At 36.2% G+C, this 20,487-nt stretch overlaps 1 protein-coding gene across 1 annotated transcript in view; it reads right to left on the bottom strand.

Moving 5' to 3' along the window:
- AK5 (adenylate kinase 5) overlaps nt 1-20,487 on the bottom strand; it is a 98,941-nt gene that overhangs the window by 55,756 nt on the left and 22,698 nt on the right. Inside the window, exon 6 of the mRNA XM_075039214.1 lies at nt 19,730-19,921. Within this exon, the coding sequence (XP_074895315.1) occupies nt 19,730-19,921 (192 nt within the window). The remainder of the gene's footprint in view (nt 1-19,729; nt 19,922-20,487) is intronic.

Below are 20,487 nucleotides of genomic sequence, written 5' to 3' on the forward strand. Positions count from 1 at the left end.
GTCAGAAATTGGTATCACACAGAAATTTAGAAAAGAAACTGAATTGGAGATTTTATCACCATTATTAAAATCCTAAGGAATACTCTGGGTTATCTAAAATAAACCACTTAACACCTTATTTTTTACCACAGGAGTTCCACAGAGAATTAATAAATCATTGCAGAGTCCCGATACTTCTATCATTGGAGTTTCTCGAGTTCCACTTGTCATCTGAGTGTCTATTGCCATGAGTGCTACTTGTAAACAAGCATGAGGCTGAACGTTCACCAGCCCTGAGTGGAGCTGACAATTCTGTAGCGGCTGCTGCTAGCTTTTGTACATCCCAAACTCATTTACTCAAAATAGGTGCAATTTGAAGCCACTAACTGTGTAATTTTTGAACAAATTAGGTGCATAGGCAGAATCTAGTATGGTAAGAAAAAATTAAAATTAAAACAATAAATTCAAATAACATTTCCCAGTAACATTAGTGAGAACTGAAATGACCCTCAAAAAGAGTAAATACATGGTTATAACAAAAACTATCAGCTAATTTAAGTGCCTTATACCACAAAATGTGAAAACACAAACATGCACACCCATGCACACAGATAAATCAAACCTGCTCTGCTCCTCTAGAAACAAAGAGATGGACCCTGCATAGATTTAGGGATTTTGTTATAGCTGATATGAAATACAAAAATTGTGTCAGATTCTGGCCCATTCCCACATTAGTACAAAAGAGGATATCTTGGGACACTTGTTCGATTGCTAATCATCTCCCTTTTTTATTAATTTGGCAGTACATAAACAATGCAATTACCACAAAAGAGAGGCTTTGGGTGTTTTAGTTCTTAAAGTGATTTTCTGTTATTTCATGCTAAACTCAAGAATTTAGTGCCATGGCACACAAGTGTGAAGATGTTCTGACAGTTTAATTTCCTTCAAAGTAAAACTCTGTTAAGCCAGCATCCGTACTTGTAATATGGAACAGTATGACACCAAGTAAATGGTATGTCTTATCTGAAGAAACAATTAACAGTAAGCAGGAGTAATAGCCTGTCTTTGTAGGTTTATGTGGAGTAATAGCTTTTGATAGGCAGAAAGATGGAGAAGTTCTATCTTTATGCTGTGATCATGTTGAGCAACACCCTGACTTATAGCAGTTTTCAGCTGTTAAAAATGAGCGCCTCAGGCAATGTGGTGGCAAGAGCTGATGGGAAAGACACCATGCAATTACAGGCCCTTGTAGAGCAGAAAATGGGCAAATTGAAGGAGAGCTAGATTTGATTGGGGGTGAGAGGAGAAATCAATAATTTGGTGGCATGGTAGGTAGAAAATCAATGAAGTGGGGGGAAAGCAATTACTTGTTTGGTAGGGAAGCTGATGGAGGCAGAGAGTGATGCCACAGAGTGGTTTTGGAACGTACATACTTTTCATAACACTAAGATGCAAAGCTGTTCTGTTTGAGCAGATATTTAAGAACACTGGCTCATTAATTTTTTTCCCAATAAGGATATTCATCTGGATAGCTGGTGACTGTTATGTGGAAAGCAAGTATATTGCTGTTTTATTTCTGAAATAATTTTTGCATCATGTTTTCCATTTCCTTAGAGGGGCTCTGAGCTTTGAATAGGCATTGTCTTCCACTATATTTTTATCTCTCTAACTTTTTTAAGCTGAAGTCAATTTAACATAGTCAGTAATAAACAATTCAAAAAGTTTCAGCCATTTCTCTGCACTACTACAACCCCCACAATAAATATTCTATTTCTCTCTGAAGCTGTCATCATGAACCAGAACTGAATTAGGCAGCATATGCATTAGTTCACATAGTACTTAAGGGACAGAATTTGCATGTGTTTGTTCTGGGTTATCTGACTTGTTGACTTCTAGAATTAACTTTTCAAGCCATAAATACAGCCAACACCTCTACATATAAACTCTCTATGCATATTCTCTTTGCAAATGATTGAAAAGTGCACCTTAACATGCTCATTGACATGTATTACATCTATCCACCAACTTCTATAGCAAAGTCAACTATATTGTTTTTGAAGATTAATTAAAAACAAAGACATGCTTTAGCATATGCACATACAGAGACCTTTCCTACCTTGAAAGCACAAACATTTACTTTTTCTTGTTTTAAAAAATATGCATCCTACTGTTTGAGTAATTTTCACTATGTGTTTACTTTTTAAAGGAAATTGCCTTAAAAGAGGCAAATGGTATTACAAAGAACCGGAACAGTGGTGTCAAGCATCAAGACAGATCACTACTGAGAGCTGGAATGGAAAACTGAGTTACAATCTGAGTTAGGAGATGCTCCATGATTTATTTGTTACTCTGTTCCTGTAGAACCCAGGAAAACATTCAGCCTGAGGGAGAGATCATCTTACTCTCACCTCCACTGGGTCTAGAATAAATTGTTTTTTACTTTAATGCACCTAACTCTAAAGGAAGGGGAAAGACATTACTGATTACAGAGAGTCAGGTATGATTGGATGCTATCCAAATCCTCATACAGCTTTAACAGCCCTCTGTGTCTTAGCTTGCGATATCCTTTCTTTTCTCCTGCATTACTGGAGCTCACAGTGATGCTGCAAATTATGAAGCTTAAGTATAAAATTCAGTATTTTGAAACCTAGACAAACGGTAGAGCAGTGCAAACAAGTTGCATGAAGCTCAGTCAACAGCAGCTGTAGTTGTCCGTTTGCTATATACAGCTCAGTGATATTACAGGAAGATCTAGAATTACCCAACTCTTCCCCAAATGCTTTTGTTCTTTCATTCCACAGCAGTAATGCTTGTCCGCCAGTAGTTTTTCTTCCATCTTTACCTAGGTAGACTTCTGATGGGGCTTGGATGTGTCCTCGTTCTTCAGAAGTTCCTGGGAGCTCACAATATTTCATATAAACTGAGGGACTCTTTGGGAATAAACCAATTAAGGACGAGTTGCTACAGCGTAATTCCCCTATTTCCTCCAGTACCACATGAGACCAGTACTGGAATGTTCCCATTCCCAGAGCATCCAGTTCAGTGAGACAGCTCTGATTACTAGTATATGTTTGTGTGTAGAGAGGTTTTTCCTGAATGACATTTTAAAAATATATGTTTTCCTCTGCTTGTAGTGCTCCTGGAGCTCCCGCATCACTGTCCCTTTTGCTTAAAACAAAAACCAAATCATTTTCTAGCATCAGCTCCCACAGCATGCACAGATTGCAGACATGCAGCCCAAATAAATATACAGCAATATTGGTTTCCCAGAAAAGGTCCATACAAGCAACAAGTGTGATTCAAATAAGGCAACAAAAACAAATTTTAGAAAAACTCAGAAATAAAGGACATTTCTTCCTATAAATACTATTTTTTTCCAGTGATAGTTTGCTCTTTGCTTCAATGAAAAGCATTGATACTGCTGCCAAATACTTCCCTTTCAAGATCAATAGCATTTCTCCTGCTGGCTTTTGTGGCAGACATTCTGAATGAAAAAATACTAAAATATTGTAGGCGGGTCTCTTTTACCATTAGATGATGTCATAACAACTATTGCCAAAAATACGATTTTTGCCTATGTATCATCACAATTTTCTAAGGAAGAATGCTACCAACTGAAAGCTAACAAGAGAAGTCCTGAATTAATTTCAACTGCAAATTTAACTAGATAATAAAGCACAAGAAGTAATGACTCAGATGCAAGACCAAACATAGGGTATACCATAGGCTTAAACATGAGCTGCTGTGGGGGTTTTACATGCAAAATCTTCATTGGATTCAGGAAATAATTTGACATTTGTAGGTGTCTAAGACCTTACCAATATAGATTGTCTCATCTTCAACAGTTGTTACTTGAAGTGGAATTTCGGACTGTAAGAACTAGAACATTTGAAAATTATTAGCTTTTCTATTTTTGTTGGAAGACAAAAATAAATTTTATTTCCCAGATAAAAAGTTTCTGTGTATTTAAATGAATTCTGACCTAGGATAAGTAGTATTTCCTGTGGTGTCTTTATATTAATAAACTTCATAAATGGCATGAAATCCTTGATAGTAAGCCCTCCCTTAGTCATCTTGAGCTGAAGAGTGCTAAATTTCAATGAAATAAATTCTTTATCTCTAGAAGCATGACTCATATCAAACTTAGGGTAATATTCAGCAAAAGTCAGTTTGAGGCCAGGATGGGCTCATAAAACCAACTGCCAATTGCACTGCCTCAGGAAGGACATGAATTTGTTTCCTGCAGCAAGAAGTGAGTGCACTGCTATTTTAATTTCTGTACCATAAAGTTCTGTTCAGCTGTCTAAATTATTGGAGCATGTTGTTTCAGAGCACAAAAGAGACTATTCGATTCATAAATGAAAGCTGGCAAGCTAAGGAGATACTGACAGAAACTATTGCTTTAGTCATCATGGAATATGACATTCTTGCATCTAGCATGTATTTTTTGGAAACAAATGTAGGACAAAATCCCATGTGATTATGTAGGCTGAAAGCATTTTTTAAATATAACACAGAAGTGGATGAAGTGGAACTGATTGACATAATTTATTTAACTTTTCAAAAGCTTTTGACAATATTTCTACCTAGAGGCTATTAAATGAAACATAATTTTAGGGAAGCACTAAATAATATAATGGGTTTATTAAAAAAAAAGCATGAGAAATGTCCAAGGGATGTGTTGTCAACGAGTAGTATGGAGAATGGCCACTATATTGATCAAGGAAATAGAAAGTACAAATCAGAAAACTAGAGCAGCTCACTTACCCTGACTAGGGAAATGAAGTCTGAGAAGGGATAGGGATATTGTCAAGAAATGCATGTTATGCAACAATAGTGTGTGTTGCAGGAGAAAGGTGGAAAAAAACCCCGCCAAAAAGATCAAAATGAAGCCTCCACAATCTTTCTTTTTATATAATTTTATAACTTACCTTTGGCTGTCCACTACCTGTTCATTTAAGCTAAGTGAATTACAGAATACTTGAAACTTTAACACTTGAGGTCTAATACTGTAGTATTAATACACTGTTGAGATATCAAGAATTTATTGCAAAAGCAAGCCAAACAAATATATATATTGAGTATTTATACATTATCTATAAAAACTGCTATAACTCACCACTGCTTCAATTTACACAGAAAATTAGAACTTTTGATATACTAAAGGAGAATCCACTACTTTACACTTACTAAACTAATCATTTTATAAACCGGGGGTTTTCTCTGTATTAAAGCAGCTTCTGGCTAGTATTCTCCATCACCGCAGCTCCTTCACAATTCCTGTATTGTTCTGTTGTATGAGACTACATCATGGCATTTCTCACACTATGGTTTTTTTCAATGTCACCTTGTGAAATGGCAGACAAATAAATATCTGTGAAGCTTCTACCTTTCCATTTTCTGCCCAATGCTAGTATGGCTTTTTTTCTGACTTGATTAGTTTAGCAGAATAATCTCAGTCTTACAGCTGTAATTTCTACTGGGATTCTGGCAAAACATGGGCAGCGAATTACAAAATTAAGTGTTTTTAAAGTGTCTGCTTTTGTAATATGTCAGCTCAAAGTGGATGGAAGGTGCACCTCTTTCCACCTTCACCAGTGTTGTAGTACTGACTAGAACTCAAACAGTGACTAGATGTAACAGCTATTTAGAACATTTAACAATTATACATTGTTTTTAATTTTACCTTAATATAATGAATGTTTGATTCATGTTTGCCTTTCTTTTATTATTAAAATTTTACTATTGGTAAAATTATTATTAAAAACATTCATGTTATCCAGACAGAGTGAATGGCATAGGCTCTGACACACTTATGGACCCTGGAAAACAAGTTTGGTTTGCTTTCAGGATAGGCTCTAGGAGAAAACATTGATTTGATTGTATTTTCTCCTTCTAAACAGTTAAAAAACAGCTATACAATTGTGACTAAGAATTAATGCATGTTTATGCTAGCAATTGAAAATTTCTTCAGTATAAGCTTATGGAAGCACTGTTAAAAGCATCTCAAAGTGTGAACGGGTATTCTTGCATGCTTCTAAGAGACAAAAATACAAGAAATGAGATATATATGATAAATTCTAAAATTATTTATTGTTCATATTGATCAAGATACTCTGAAAAGTTGCAATGCGAATGGGTATAAGTAATTTTGTCTTTATTTTTAATAGATTCAGTAAATGAAGGAAGTGTTAAGATGCAATTTCTAAGGGTAGAACAAGTTTATTATTAAGTTTTGTGATGTTTAGTTTCAATTAATTTGATACTAGACTTAAAGATTGCTTTTACTGCGTTTTTTTCTGCTTAAGATTCCAATTGAACAAAAGACATTCAAGAAACTGAAGATTTCTTTACCTTTGCAGTGAAATTACTTAAAGTGGAAAAAAAGACAGTGTGAATAATTCCCAATTTTTTTTTTCTTACAAAAGGGATTGGGGGGGATTTTAGGTTCCCACTCTCCTTTCACGTGGTTTAAGCTGTAATGAGATAGAAAACAAAGTATATTAAATATTCCTTTCTCTTTCTATAACTTTTTTGTTCTAATTCTGAACAAGATGACTTGAATAATCTGACAGTAAAAATCTTTTTAAACAAAAATTAATTTCAGATTATTTTAAGCCTGAACCTGTTACGTTAACTCAGTTTTCTGGCATTCTTTGGCTACCTGTCCCGTTTTGAAGTAATACAATATATGGCATTGCACTGTGCAGATAGTAAAATTCAGTTTGTGGGTCTCACCAAGCATATCCTAATTAATAATCATTAATACAATTCCAATTCCCTCCTTCTGCATATCATAAATCTTATTAGATCTTCTAACTCTTATGGAGTATTATATCAACAGTAAATTATTTTTTTCTAAGGGACATAGTCTTCTCTAACGGGCATGATAAACGTTAAGCAGGAAGTATCAATACTCAGACTCACTCTAAAAGTGGACTTGTGATAATTTATAGAACAAAGACAAGATGTGCAGAGTTTTCAAAACAGTTCGGATATGCTAGTTCTTAAAACTAGTTTTCAAAATCTCAAGTTGAAACAATGACTGCATTCCATACAGTCATTATTGCTAAGGAGGAAAAATTTCCTTTAGCTTGGACTATAGTGTTGTAGCTCCCAGAAACTTTTGGAATTCACTGTCCGAACTTCCAAGGAACTGTAATCTCTTATTTGACTCTGTTAGTTTTGAGAGTAGTCTATACAGTAAAAGAAGAAAAATAATTTGGAGGCAGATTGTAATTATTTTAAAGTAAAGTTTACTCTGTATTAAAATTATGGCAAGGGAGTAGGGGAACTGACTAAATACAAATACCCTATCAAACAAAAATTCATGTGGACGAGTCTACACTGAACAAACTAGATCCCCTTTCCATTAAAAGCCCTCCATTGGGTCTTAGGATGTTGTTGACTTCCTCCTTCCTCCAGTGTGGAAAGTGAGAATCTACAGAGAGCCTATTTATATATGCTGGCTCTGCAAGCAATTGACTTTGCACACCAGCTAATTTTTAACTGATTCCCTGATGTGAACGCAATACTCATTTACCTCATGTAATGAAGACCCTGGGTACATGCCTGTGATTTAATTTGCAAAAGGTTTCCCACATACCCTTCTCTCAGAGCTGTACAACTTTTGTAAATACATAAATAATCACTGAGGTAGAGAGTGACTCCCTCTACCTACTTATGTCCCATCCTTACTCCAGTGAATAAATAATCACAAGCTTCTATCCCTGCTTAAGACTTTTTTATTTGTCCTTTTTCATCCTCAAGCCAAATCATGCATTCGAAAAAGGTTAGATTTAGATCTTGTTTCATGCCTCAAGTGTCAGTCATTTTCTAGTAAACACTTTTTCCTGGCACTTTTTTTTTTTGTAATCAGCTAAGTTCACCATGCTTGTGCAGTTCATGGGGAAAAAAGGAATTTTGCAATTTTGTTTGAACTTTGCTCAATGTAAAAAGAGCAACTGTAACCTTTAACTTAAAGAATAATTAATATTTATAAGGTATGTTATCAGCATGGGGTTATAACAAATTGTTGTGCAGCCTTAACAAGAAGCTATCAAATAAATTCTTTTGAAAGTTCTCTCTAACATAACTAGTTGTTAAGCTAAGGGCTTTAGTAGAGATATCTTTCCAAGAAACACTGATATGGTTTCTGTTACCAAGTCCTAATGTAGCCTACAAGAGAATATCCAGATATGTTTAACTTATTCTGTATTACGCTCACTCTACTAGATTTAGTGATTTTTCTAAGGAGTGGTCTCCTGGCTGTAGTTCAAGGATATAATGCATAGTTCTTAAAACCAAACTCACTTCAGAATTCACATGGCTCCTGACCCTCTTTCTAAAGTTCAAGAGATGTGAGAGAACATGAATTGCATAAATGAAGAAAAGCCTCTGTTCACGCTACTGGAATTGAGCTCATTTGTGTCTTGCACCCTATGAACGGGGTCAGAGATGAAAGCTAAAGTACCCACAAAACCTTTAATGGCCATTACAGCAAACTGAGGTGACATACATAGCCTGAAGGACAGCAGAGATAATGTTCTTGTAAAAGAAACAGAAATGAGCTGCCTTGGGTTTTTGTGGATCTGTATTGTGTAGAATCTATATAGTGAAATTCTTGCAATAAGGTTCAGATAAAAGAGGATTAGTGGGGGGTTTTCTTCAGTGTATTAAGGACCAATAAATTTAATAAGCGACTTGACTAAAGACTGTATTGCCTGCATTCTAGCTTCCCTTTTAGTAAGGACTGCATTTATACAGAAGTCTGTTCTTTTCAGAAGAGCAGACCAAAAAAGCACAGAAGGCAGGACACAGTAGGAAACTAGTGAAAAGTATATTTTTAAATTGCCTAATTGGCATCTTGCAGTGGTAGGAGAGGGAGATGACCTTGGCATTACAAAAACTGTATTATTACCAAAACACCATGGATGGTAGCATACAACAAAAGAGAAGACCTGACATGCTAGACAGAGCAGAGAATTTTGAAGTACTGGTATTGAAAACATGAATGTGAAGCTTCAATTTGACATTCTGGTTAAAGATGGGAGGAGAAATCCAGTGGAGTACATACTGAAAAATGTTAAGCTTTACCTAAAACCAACGTAATTTTAGCAACTGTATTTTAAACAAAATTGATCAAGGGGTAACATATGTATGAACAATCCTAGATATATAAATAACTGATCATAGCCACATTTTAAACATTAAATCCTCTATTTGCTATACCACAACTGGTATGAATGACCATGTTTTTGGCATGAAAAGGGATTAACCATTGAGAATGAAGACAACAGTTCTTCCTTCACAGAAAATTACAATGATAATTGTGATTGCAGTGTTATAGTCATGTCTTGTGAGGCTTCTTTTCCCATTTTATTATTTAAGTAGACTACTCAATTGCAGAACATGATACAGTGACAACAACGTGAACAGATAGTTGTATTCGCTGGCCATTAATGGAACAAACTGCAGTCCTGTATCAGATGGAAAGGTACGAACGTTAACCGTGGGAGTAGGAAGGATGGTAACTGTGCAAAAGGATAAAGGAAACATGCTTAGTTATAGCAAAGACAAACTGCAGAGGATTCACAAGAGAATCTTTGCCAAAAATTTTAGGATATGTCTACGTGATGCAAGGTAATGCTGTGCAGAGATGTTTGTGCTAACACTAAAATGATGTACCGCAGTTACAAGGAACAAACCAGCCATATTAGTGGCTATCTGATGTGTTAAGTATCAGTGAACTTAAGAAGCAAGGATATATTACCTCAGTGAAGTGCTGTGTTAACATAATAGCGGTGTGTCCTAATTCTGAAGTATTTCATACAGTTCTTCAAAGCACTGTTCGGTAGATATTCTTTAGTTTTATTAGAAAAAAAAAAGTCCTCCGAAGAGCTATCAGAAACATTCAAAAGGATATTCTGCAAAGGGGAAGATGTACTAGGGCAAGGCTATAGTTCTCACTTTAGCACTGTCTAGTGTGGTGCATTCTGAGTCACACAATGGATGAATACCTTTTCAGCTTTCTCAGTTCTCCATCAACACTATAGCTGCATCAAACCCTGTCTTGTTGAGCTTAAATGCTGCAATAAGACTCCAGAATGCTAGAGAAAAATGCCAGAAGAGGTCCAGAAGATTAACTGCATCAGACTTTCTGCTGACAGTCTCAGCATCTCTTCTCCATTTTCACACTTAAATGGCTTGCGTCATTACAATACCTGAGCATTCACAAATGTGAATAAATTTATCTTTATGATGCATTATAAAATAAGAAAGTGTAATCCTTTATGTCTCCGCTCTCTTTCATGCAGTACATCTACAGAAAATGAGCAACAGGAGCAAATGCTCGAATAATTACAGGATGATACTAGATTGCATGGCTACAGCCCAGTCCACTCAGTCTCATTTCACCCATTTGAATCGAAGTTGAGTACGGTTGATATCAGAGCAAACATTTAGTTGCCATGTGCATAAGGAAATAGAAATATTTAACAATAGCTAATGATACCAACTTAAGATTCAGGAAATAAGGATGTTAAAAACTGGAATTGTAGGGCACGAGCCACCAAATGTAGTAACATTTTAATGGGACTGTCAGAGCAACAGCTGAAAGACCGTCCTGATTCTACTGATGTAGCAACTTGCATGAGTTGATATCCAAATTTTTTCCATCAACTGGCAGCAAAATAATTTTGCCATGAATTCGGGAAGTTGCTGACTGTAACCTTTTCACAGGGAAGATCCATAGGAGGTAATCAGAGCTGGAAACCACTCATGGAACGTTTAGTAAGAAAGTAACATTGACAGCAAAGCATGGCTGAAATGCAGTTTTGGTTTTCTGCTGGATGTTCACAAAATCAGGTGTGGTTTAGCATAGGAAAATTTGTTTATGGATGCCAAGTATTCCTGATTCAAAACAAAAGGACTTCCCAGAGATGAGGTATTTTTTCCAGGCTGGTTTCTTAATATAAATCTCCTCTAAATAAGAAAAATTAATCTTCTTTAAGCCTCGCTTTAACTACAGAATGGAAATTAGAAGCTAATATTCACCCAAAGGACACAGCTTAATTACCTTAGGATGAACTGTTTAAAATAACTTGAAGAATATGTAGGGCATGTTATTTTAAATATCTCTTACAGCTCATTTCTCTGCATGATAACTTGGCTTAATTACTTATCTCAGCTTTAGCTTCAGATCTGTAAAAAAACCTCTATTAATTTTAAACATGTATCAGCTTTCACAGTGCCAGAAATGGGATAAAATCTGGGATAGTATCGCTGTCAGAAACAGCATTCCCTCTCTCTTTCTGGAGTTCCTAAATCAGCTTGGTCCATGCACTCATCAATGGCTAATTCTACAGCCGGACTTGTCAAAGTTTATTTCTTTTTTCAAAGTCTACTTCTTCATTCAAGATACTGGGTGTACAGGGGGCAGGGCAGATTTCAAAAAGCTGTTATTTATTTAAATCATCATGTTTCCAAAGCTAGTAAAGAAAACAGGGTTGCACCAATGCTATTCACCTCAGCAAAGATCTTCTACCCTCAAGGTTTCTCTGCATGCGTGCATGTACACAGATGGCAAGTTTCCAAGCTTGGTCATTCTCTAGCAGACATTAGTAATTCTGATATACTTAACTTGTTGACATAAATCATATAATCAAAGGCTGGAAATATTTTGAATGTTGGGGAGTGTATACGGTGCACATGCTTCCGCATATGCACAAATTACTTATCTATCCTTTCCACATAAAATGTGCATATATTTGCAAACTGTTTAGATGCATTTCTACATAAATTTCATTTATATACCTTCTGTTGTATGTTCTTCAAAATACCTCACAAAGCAGTAACACATAAGTAGTGTTGAGACACAGTATAAAACCTAGCAGTGACAACAGCATGCATAAACTTTCTCTAGTTCAGCAGTTCCACAGGAAACAGTTCCAAGTTCTTTTTCATATCCCAGTTTTTCTGCAAAAGAGCTATCAAACATAGGAGAGACATAGAGACCCCTTAATTTGCAATAACAGCTAGCTGACTTTCTGTGTCTGCAGAGATCTAGTTACCTGTTCTAGGCTTCAACTGAGTGAAAAAATTATAGTAATTATTTCCCATCCCACATCTCATTTTCCAGGTATAGAAAATTTTTTTTTCATTATATAAGCACATACATTCATGGAGCCAGATAAAGATTTAGGAACCATGCAGCAAAACAGAGGAAGACTCCTGAATCTCAAACAAAACCTCTGGTCTCGAGGTTCCCACAAATAATTGCCCACACTCCTTGCTTGATTTGAAGAGTTCCTAAAACATTGAAGTTTTGCTACAGCTGACGTTCAAAGCTATCTGGGTTCCTCTTCACACCCCCACTTGGTCATGGCCAAGAAAGCAGAAGTACCCTGAAGAGCCAGTGTAGTAGCCATGTTAAAAGCACATCTAACATGTTCCTACAAGACTGTGCACATGACTGCTGTATTTTTAAACTGAGAGGCATTTGAAAATGTATTGGTGGCATTGAGCCAATCAATGGGAAATCTCAGTTCAGTACCCTCCACAAAGCAAAGCAAGTTCAAACCCACATTTATGACTTGTGGGGAGAAAGGCTATGCTCAGATACAGATGAGGCTAAGTTCGAGTGAAACCATTCCTGCCAAGTCTGTATCACTTTGTAGCCAAAAATGCAAGATCCAAGGCATCAGATGGCATGTAAATGAGATCCTGAGACTGCAGAGGAGAAATGAGAGCACGTGGGGGAGGTGGTGGCTAACAGTCTCTATTCCTAGCATTACTTCAGGCAAGGGGGTGTGGGATTTTTTTTATTTTCTTTTTAAGGATTGTTTAATGCAAAACTGTATGGATGAAAGCAAGTATCACCACCATAAAAACAGAGCATCTAGTCATTCTGCGTTCTGCCAAATCAGATGCACGTTCCTCCACCGAGGAGAAGATTCTTGGAGCTGGGTTCTGGTTTGGGAGAGGTGCCTGGCAATGGCTGCCATTGGGACCTGGAAGCAGAGTGGAGGTTCAGATCATGCCTTTTCATAACAGTTAGCTATCAGTAAGATCCGGACTGACCTTGAGAGTTGCTGAAAGGACTGCAGGAACCCCATTTCTCTGGGGAGGGGCCCAGAATTAAAGGAGGAACGAGTAATTGAAAGTCCTTTGGTATCACCATTCACAGCTCAATAGATAAATAAAAAGCCCAACCCAAAACCTCAAGTTGGACAGCTATATGATAGCACAGAAACTTCAGAAATTGATTATAACTGATATTTTTGCCAGCATATTGGTAAGCCACAGCCTGTAGCTAAAGTTCATGTCAATGTGCAATGCTATAGCAAAACCCCCTTTTTAACCAAATCAAGAGAAAAATTTATATAACAGTTCCGTGGGGAATTTTTTCTGTGGCAGTTGACAGCCATTAGGCTTGTTTGATGCTAATGAGGGCAGACAGCTACGTAAGCTATTTCCCTCACCAGCAACTATTTAACTTCTAAATTTGTGCTCACAATCCATTTCCAGCTTCAGCTGCTTTTTCTGGGTTCTCTTTACTTCTCTGACTAATCTAAATGTCATTTTAATGTTTTGCATTGGCATGGTAAATTCCCTAAAACGACAAATGAGACAATGAAGATATTAGTGAAATCAGCACTTTATGCCACAGGATGCTGTCCCATTCTGGCTGTTTAAATAAGGACCAGAGCCTTCTTTTAATGTTTAGCATTTTTGTCTCACTAAAGGCAGTCTTTTTTTTTTAAATACACACAGGCTTATTAACATAACAAGGTTGCCACTGAAGCACTATGCTTACATAGAATTATTATAAATAAGGCAGACTGGGCCTAATCCTGTCTCCAGTAAGAGAAACTTCACTGCTACAACAACGAGCTCTGTAATTTTTTTTTCTGTCTAGACCAACAGATATGTTCTACAAAGAACAGCTATGCTCTCTGAGAACAGCTTTGGAAACTGTGACTGAAAGATTTTTGTAACCCAATGATCTCTCCAATGACTATACCAATATCTATACCAGATTAGAGTCCAGACAAAGTGGAGATTTAGAGATCCTTTTCAAAATAACCAATAGCTGGGTGACGGGTATCACTGGGGTGGGAATAGCAGAGATTTAAAATCCATCTGAACAAGGCAGAGTAAAGACTTGAAGTTTAATTGCCTTTTCCTTTCTATCCAACTTCTGCTATATTCTACTGTCTTCCCACAATTAGTTTTGGTTTGATACAAATAACTAGGTTCTGAAATACAGATTATCTGGAGATATAAATCCTGCATATTATCTTGCCCTTCTCACCTCTGATAATTTTTTCCTCTGATAAAAACATAACAGCAATAACCACAGCATGGTCAAAATTTTTACTTTACAGAATATGGCTGGTTGTTACCAGTGGCTTCATTTTATAAAAATAAGTAGCCATAATTTTTTCTTGCATATTCCTCAGTGAATTAGCAGTAAAAAAAGTACAACTCTAGTATTTTTCGTTGTGTGGGCACCATCTACTATCCTCTGAATTCTCCTTCCTTTCTCTCCAGAATATAGCTTGTCCCTATGACTGAGAACAACTTAACCAAGTCAGCTGAGCAGAAAAAAAACCATTTCTTGTGGGGAGAGGCTGCTTTCTGTGGGAGACTTTGTTTATGACTTAGAGTTGGGGACATTATGATACAAGTGCTACAACAGTTTGTTCATTATGGTCTACCATGCTGTATTGTTGTGTTCTCTAAACTCCCCTTCAGTAGGATGAATGACATCTGATAGGACATAAATGAAAAGGTTTCCTAGTTAGAATAATTCTACATCGTAGTAATTTATTCAAAGGTCAGTGAATGTGGCTTCCTTGAGCTTTATCCTACAAAGGCTAGGTAGTTCATAGCAGCAGGTCTAATAATGATGAAACGCACAAAGAGAAACGTATCTTGAGATTAACAAAACAATAAAACAGTTTTCAATTTAACCTTCCAGCTGATTCTTAAGGAACTCTTTTAATAGTAATCTCCTTTAACAGCAAGTTGTCACCAGACAACAAAGATGTGCTGGACTAGACCTTCAGCTAACACAAACCAGTTTTCTCCCAAAACACAGTTTATCTAGGCTGGGGTGTCAGGGGTGGGCATAGGGAGAAGGATTAACTTTTTATTATTTGTAACTCACAGCACATTTTTTCAGACCAAGCTAGCTCTCTCTCAGGACAGCAACCACATAAAAAGCATTAAAGCAACATTAGTTACATAGGGATTCGGGGTTTTTTTTTCTTTCTTTGCCTTACTTTTTCATTATTATCTAATAAAAAAAAAAAAAAAAAGAGGGAAACCCTTATAAATCAGTGTTAGAAAGTTAAATGATACCATACTGCATCTCTAGGAGTAGTGCAGCCAAAATAACAAAGTACCTAACAGTGATTCTCATAGGTGAATGATTTGAACCACCTAAGTATTTTTAATTGAACAGCAAGCACTGTCTAGAAGTTTGCATACACAGACCCTTTTATTTTAAAGTTCTCTACTGATGACCACACCTCAATAGTAGCCTTGGCTTATTGGGCATGGCTGGGTACACATATCAATTGTCATGTCAGCACCTGAGACCAAATATAACAATATTCTAATATATTCATCTAAATAATTGCTAGATGGCAGGAAGGATATGGGAATGGATTAAACTGTGTTCAGGACTAAGTCCTCTGCTAAAAATCAGAGTACTTGCACATCATCTAGGCACTTACATTTTCTCCCTTTTATAATTTAATCGCACTAACATCTTCCCCCCCCCCCAGTAATCTGTGGCTTAGTTATTGTCTAGATAAACAATAGATAATATTCTAAGATTTTTTAAAAGTTACTGATACAATAAATGCCAGCATATACATCTATTTATATACTCCATGTCCAATATTGTCATATCTATTACTATTGTCTTGATACCTTCTGAAATCAAATTTGACTTAAGTAAAGTCAGGTTTTGACTTGTTAGACCTACTGACAGATTGCTAAAAAGAATTTGAAACACAGACTGTGTGTTCATGAAAATATCAGGTATTTACTTCTCTTTCTTAATTATAATGAAGTTTACAGATCTGTTCAATTTGAACAAAAATAAAAAATCTTGGATATTCCAACTTCATTATTCCAAAGGAGTTTTTCAGAAAGGACAGAGTTATATCTTCCCATTTCTTAGAAGTGCTGTAGGTTGGGCCCTCACTTCTTTCTTTCAAAACAGAAACCAGGATCAGACTCTGAGAGCAGGGATACCATGCACAGACTGAAAACATAAGGCATAAGAGCAGCAAACAAGTACAAGCTATGTACTGTATAAAATTATCAAAGATCAAGAGGAAAAAAAAAAGATGAAAGAATTACACCTAAGCAATGTAACCAACAAGATCTGAAATGAAGAGCATGTTTTTTAATTCTATTAACTTCACCAAAATATGTTAAAAACAGTATAGAATAACTGCTGGAGCAGGAAAATCAATATTCTTTGGGAATTTTGATTTTTATTTTCTTGCTTATGCAGTGTCTAACAGTAGACTATAATTATATCAAATGTCTACTCATTAATCTTATTTAGTTAGATTACAGTGAATTTTTCTTTTCTCTTTTGGTCTGTGTATTGATGAAGAAAAACATATTTAAGTAGATGTTTAAAATTTGAGTTGTGGTTCTAAAATTATAACTCTCCGTAAGACAAATGGTTGTTTCTTTTCCCTGAGTATAATCATGATGCTGGGTAGAAGAAATGTCTGAGATTTAGAAAATTGAATAGCAGTGACAAGGTACAGGTAGGGATTTAAGAAAAATGTAAATCTTTTTTTTTCCTCCTGGTCAACATTGACCTTGCCTGACCTTGCCTCAAGGATTCACACCTCTAGGAATTAGGCTAGTGTAATTCTATTTTATGCTGTTCTAGTTCTTACACTGCTTTCATCCACATAGTATTTCAGTGCCTTCCAGGTTCAACGTTATAATCAGCAGAATGAATGCAGTTTTCTTCCTCGCTTCCTCCTTCTGCAGGGAAATAGCATGCACAAGTGCATCAAATGTATGTAGAAGTGTTAATATTACATGTGTATTATACAGATACGTACTGGGAAAGGCAAGTTGAAGATACAAGGCTTCCACCAGGAGAAGGTGGTGATGAGGACTGCCATGGTTCTTGGATCCTATGGCTTTCTAAGAAAACTCTGTCTTTTCCACTGATGGAAGGCTATGAATTTTTTTTTTTTTTTTCCCCCAAAACCAAAAGAAAGCTCAAGTTCATCAATGAAGAAAACAATGGGATCAAAGCCATCTGGAGTAAGAAAACATCTGTTATCTCCATTGATGTCTGCTTACAGGAATAGGACAGAAAGTTGGCAGAAACATTTCCCATTGAACAAATGAATTTCTAACACAATGAACATATGAAAAGAAATTATGTTGTCAGAAGAATGTCAAAACTCTATAGATAATGTTGATCTATAAACTGAGCACTAAGAAAAAGAACAAATGGTGACAAAATAACCATTTTTTAAAAACACTTTTAAAATTTACAACTTGCTCTACTAGTATGTAGTTTTCTATGTGGACTTAGCATATGTTTCCTCTCTTTCAAGGTCATGTGGTTTTAAAAAATGCCCTTTTGTAGAAATTTTCAGTTGCTTGCTTGCTCTGGAGTATGCATGCTTAATCTCTATTTATTACTCCTTTCCCAGCTACTCCTTCTTCTCATTCATCCCCCACCAACTTAGTTGCCTTAGGTAACTGCAAAATGTATCTTCCATATGCAATGAAATCCTATGGAAATGAGGTCTGCCATATATATTCTTTATCATCTACAGAAAGGGATCCTTTTATCCACTGGCCATGAAATTACTCATGCATCTAGCTCTCAGGGCTTGGCTTTACTCATGCATCCTGTTTTTGCAACAAGGGAAACACAACTGCACTATAGCAGCTCTAATGACAGGTGAGCAACAGAGTCTCCCTTCCAAAGTCTAATTCTCTTCACTTCTGCACCAATGTAAATCTAGAGTAATTTCTAGATCTCTATGAAATTATATTAACATACTTTGAGTAGATACCATATAGTTAAGGAGTAAATTCAAATCTTACAGATTTTTTTCATATTAAAGACTTTTTTGACATGTTGCCAAGTCAGTATTTTCTGCATAGGCTGTTTCCTTGTCCTGTAGTCAACAGTAATATAAAGTTCACATGTCATGTTACCATTTCCATAGCCATCACAAACATCTGATTTCTTCAAGAAGGAAGGAGCTATCTAAGGTGAATACTGCAATTTAAATTATCTTTAGAACTCTCAAGAAACAGAGCTAAAAAGTAGAAAATGAAACCTCAATAGGAAAAACATCTTCTGTTTTAAAGGTCTCATCACAGAAAAGGAATTCTATCCAGATGTCTCACATGCTTTATCTACAAAGGCACATTTTCCCTGAAGAGCTAAGTATGCTTTCTATAGGAGGAGCACTTGTAAAGGCTGTAGAAATGTCACAAAATACACACTCCCTCAATAACAAAGAGCAACTTCCAAGAATTCCAGTCCTCTCATCTTTCCAAACAGAGTTAATCAAAATCCTCAAACAGAACAGATACTCTCTGGAGAAAACAGTGTAATAATTTCCTGGGATTTTCATTCTGAAATTCAGACAGATGTTGAAGTGCATTATTAAGGCTACCAACATCATTAGATGACTTTGCAATTAAGGATGCTTTGGCCCATCATCAATCTGACCAGCACATAGAATTAGCCATACTTGCCGTGAGGAGAACATACCAATGTGAACTAAGTTATTTAGGCTATCAAAAGAAACAAAACAGGCCATCTGTGCTCTCATGGTACCATATGTGATACCAAGTTCTGTGCACTATTACAACCAGACATGGTCCACAATTTAGAACATGTCAATAATTCAACCGTTGTCAACTGCTCATTGAATTTGTCATCATTAAGCACTTAAATACTTCAGCAGTACTTGCTAGCCCTACCTCCATAAAGTAATTCTGGCTTTATTTATGAATGCAGATTTTGGTGTATTCTGTGTTTAGAGATAGTTTCTCTTGCCCCAGATATTGCAGAAATCAGTATTCTTACTGATATCCAAGGGGTCTATTTACATTGCAATTTTCTTGTCATCAAAATTTTTATCTGAAACATTAAAGCTTGTAGGTGACCACATAATAAGGCATATTTAAACGATGATAAGATAATCTAAGGACTTTTTATTTACTGGAGTCAGTAAACAGCCAGATATATTTATTCCTTGAAGAACCTGTATTGATTTAATCCAACTCAAGATATGCTTTCTGTTAGAATGTAGTTTTTTTCTGCTTTCCTCCCCTCTCAAGACAACCATCCAAAAAGTACATGACTATTTGCAAGGGATGAAATTGCTGGCACTGGAATAGCAACGAGTGTTTCAAAGCAAGGTCTTCTTTCATGCAAGTAATTTCTGAGCAAAGGATTTGCAACTAGCTGGCGAAGCAATTTATGCTTGCAGCGAAGAACTGACATGGTGCTTACCACGTCATCTACATGCACATCGATTTTGCTCTGTGTTACTGCATTTTGCAGAAAATACTCTCTCAGCAAACTGAAAGTTTGTTTTCAGTAATCATGGTGTATACCTAAAACATAATTTGACTCATCTAGCCTATGGTAAAACAAAAGGTCTAAGAAGCCAAGTATAACCACAACAACAATTAAGGTTTCAGAGATATATAGTAAAGGACTTACTGTGATGATTAGCCCTTTTTCCTGGAAATATTTAACCAATGGGATGGCATTCTGCTTGAAATTCATTAGCCTTCTTTGAGTGGCTTTCAGGTTATCATCAGGTCTCCCTTGCTGTTCAGCACGCTTCAGTAACCTTTCTTTCAGCCTTTGACTGGAACATGCCAGAAACACCACCAAATCTGGGGTACAGATCTGTGGAAAGAGCAATTCAAGAAGTCTGTGATTGAGTTGACTATCCAGCAGTATAGGACTCAGCAATTCCATTATTAGGTGAGGCTCAGATATGCTACATTTGCAGAAGTTGGGAGTTGATGAAGTCATTCATTTTCTGTTGTTTTTTTAAGGAAAATTTGTAGGCTTAAGGAGGGGCTTTTTTGTCTTATGTGAAGGCTAGTGAATTTGTTTCACCTGAAATGTTAAGGAGAAAGTTTAATGAAAATTTTTTACCTCACCCCCAAAACCTTCTGTAGACTGTGTTCATCATTTGAATTACCAAAAGGTTCCCCTAGATAAAATTAAAATCTTCTAAAAGAGCAAAATATGAATATCTCATATTCTGCAGGAAGATGGTTGTATGTTTTCCATCTAAAAAGTCTTTAAGTAAGGTGGTATTTAAAATCCAGCAGCCACTATGAAGCTAACTGTTGCCTAGGACCAGATGAAAACAGGCCTGTTCCAAGATCCACAGTTTCTTATAACATTTTTTCTGCCTCTCTAATCTCACCCAAGCTTCAGTGCACTTTTCAGGAGATTAGGTG

Source organism: Buteo buteo, chromosome 10 (genome assembly GCF_964188355.1).
Source record: "Buteo buteo chromosome 10, bButBut1.hap1.1, whole genome shotgun sequence".
Lineage (NCBI taxonomy): Eukaryota > Metazoa > Chordata > Aves > Accipitriformes > Accipitridae > Buteo > Buteo buteo.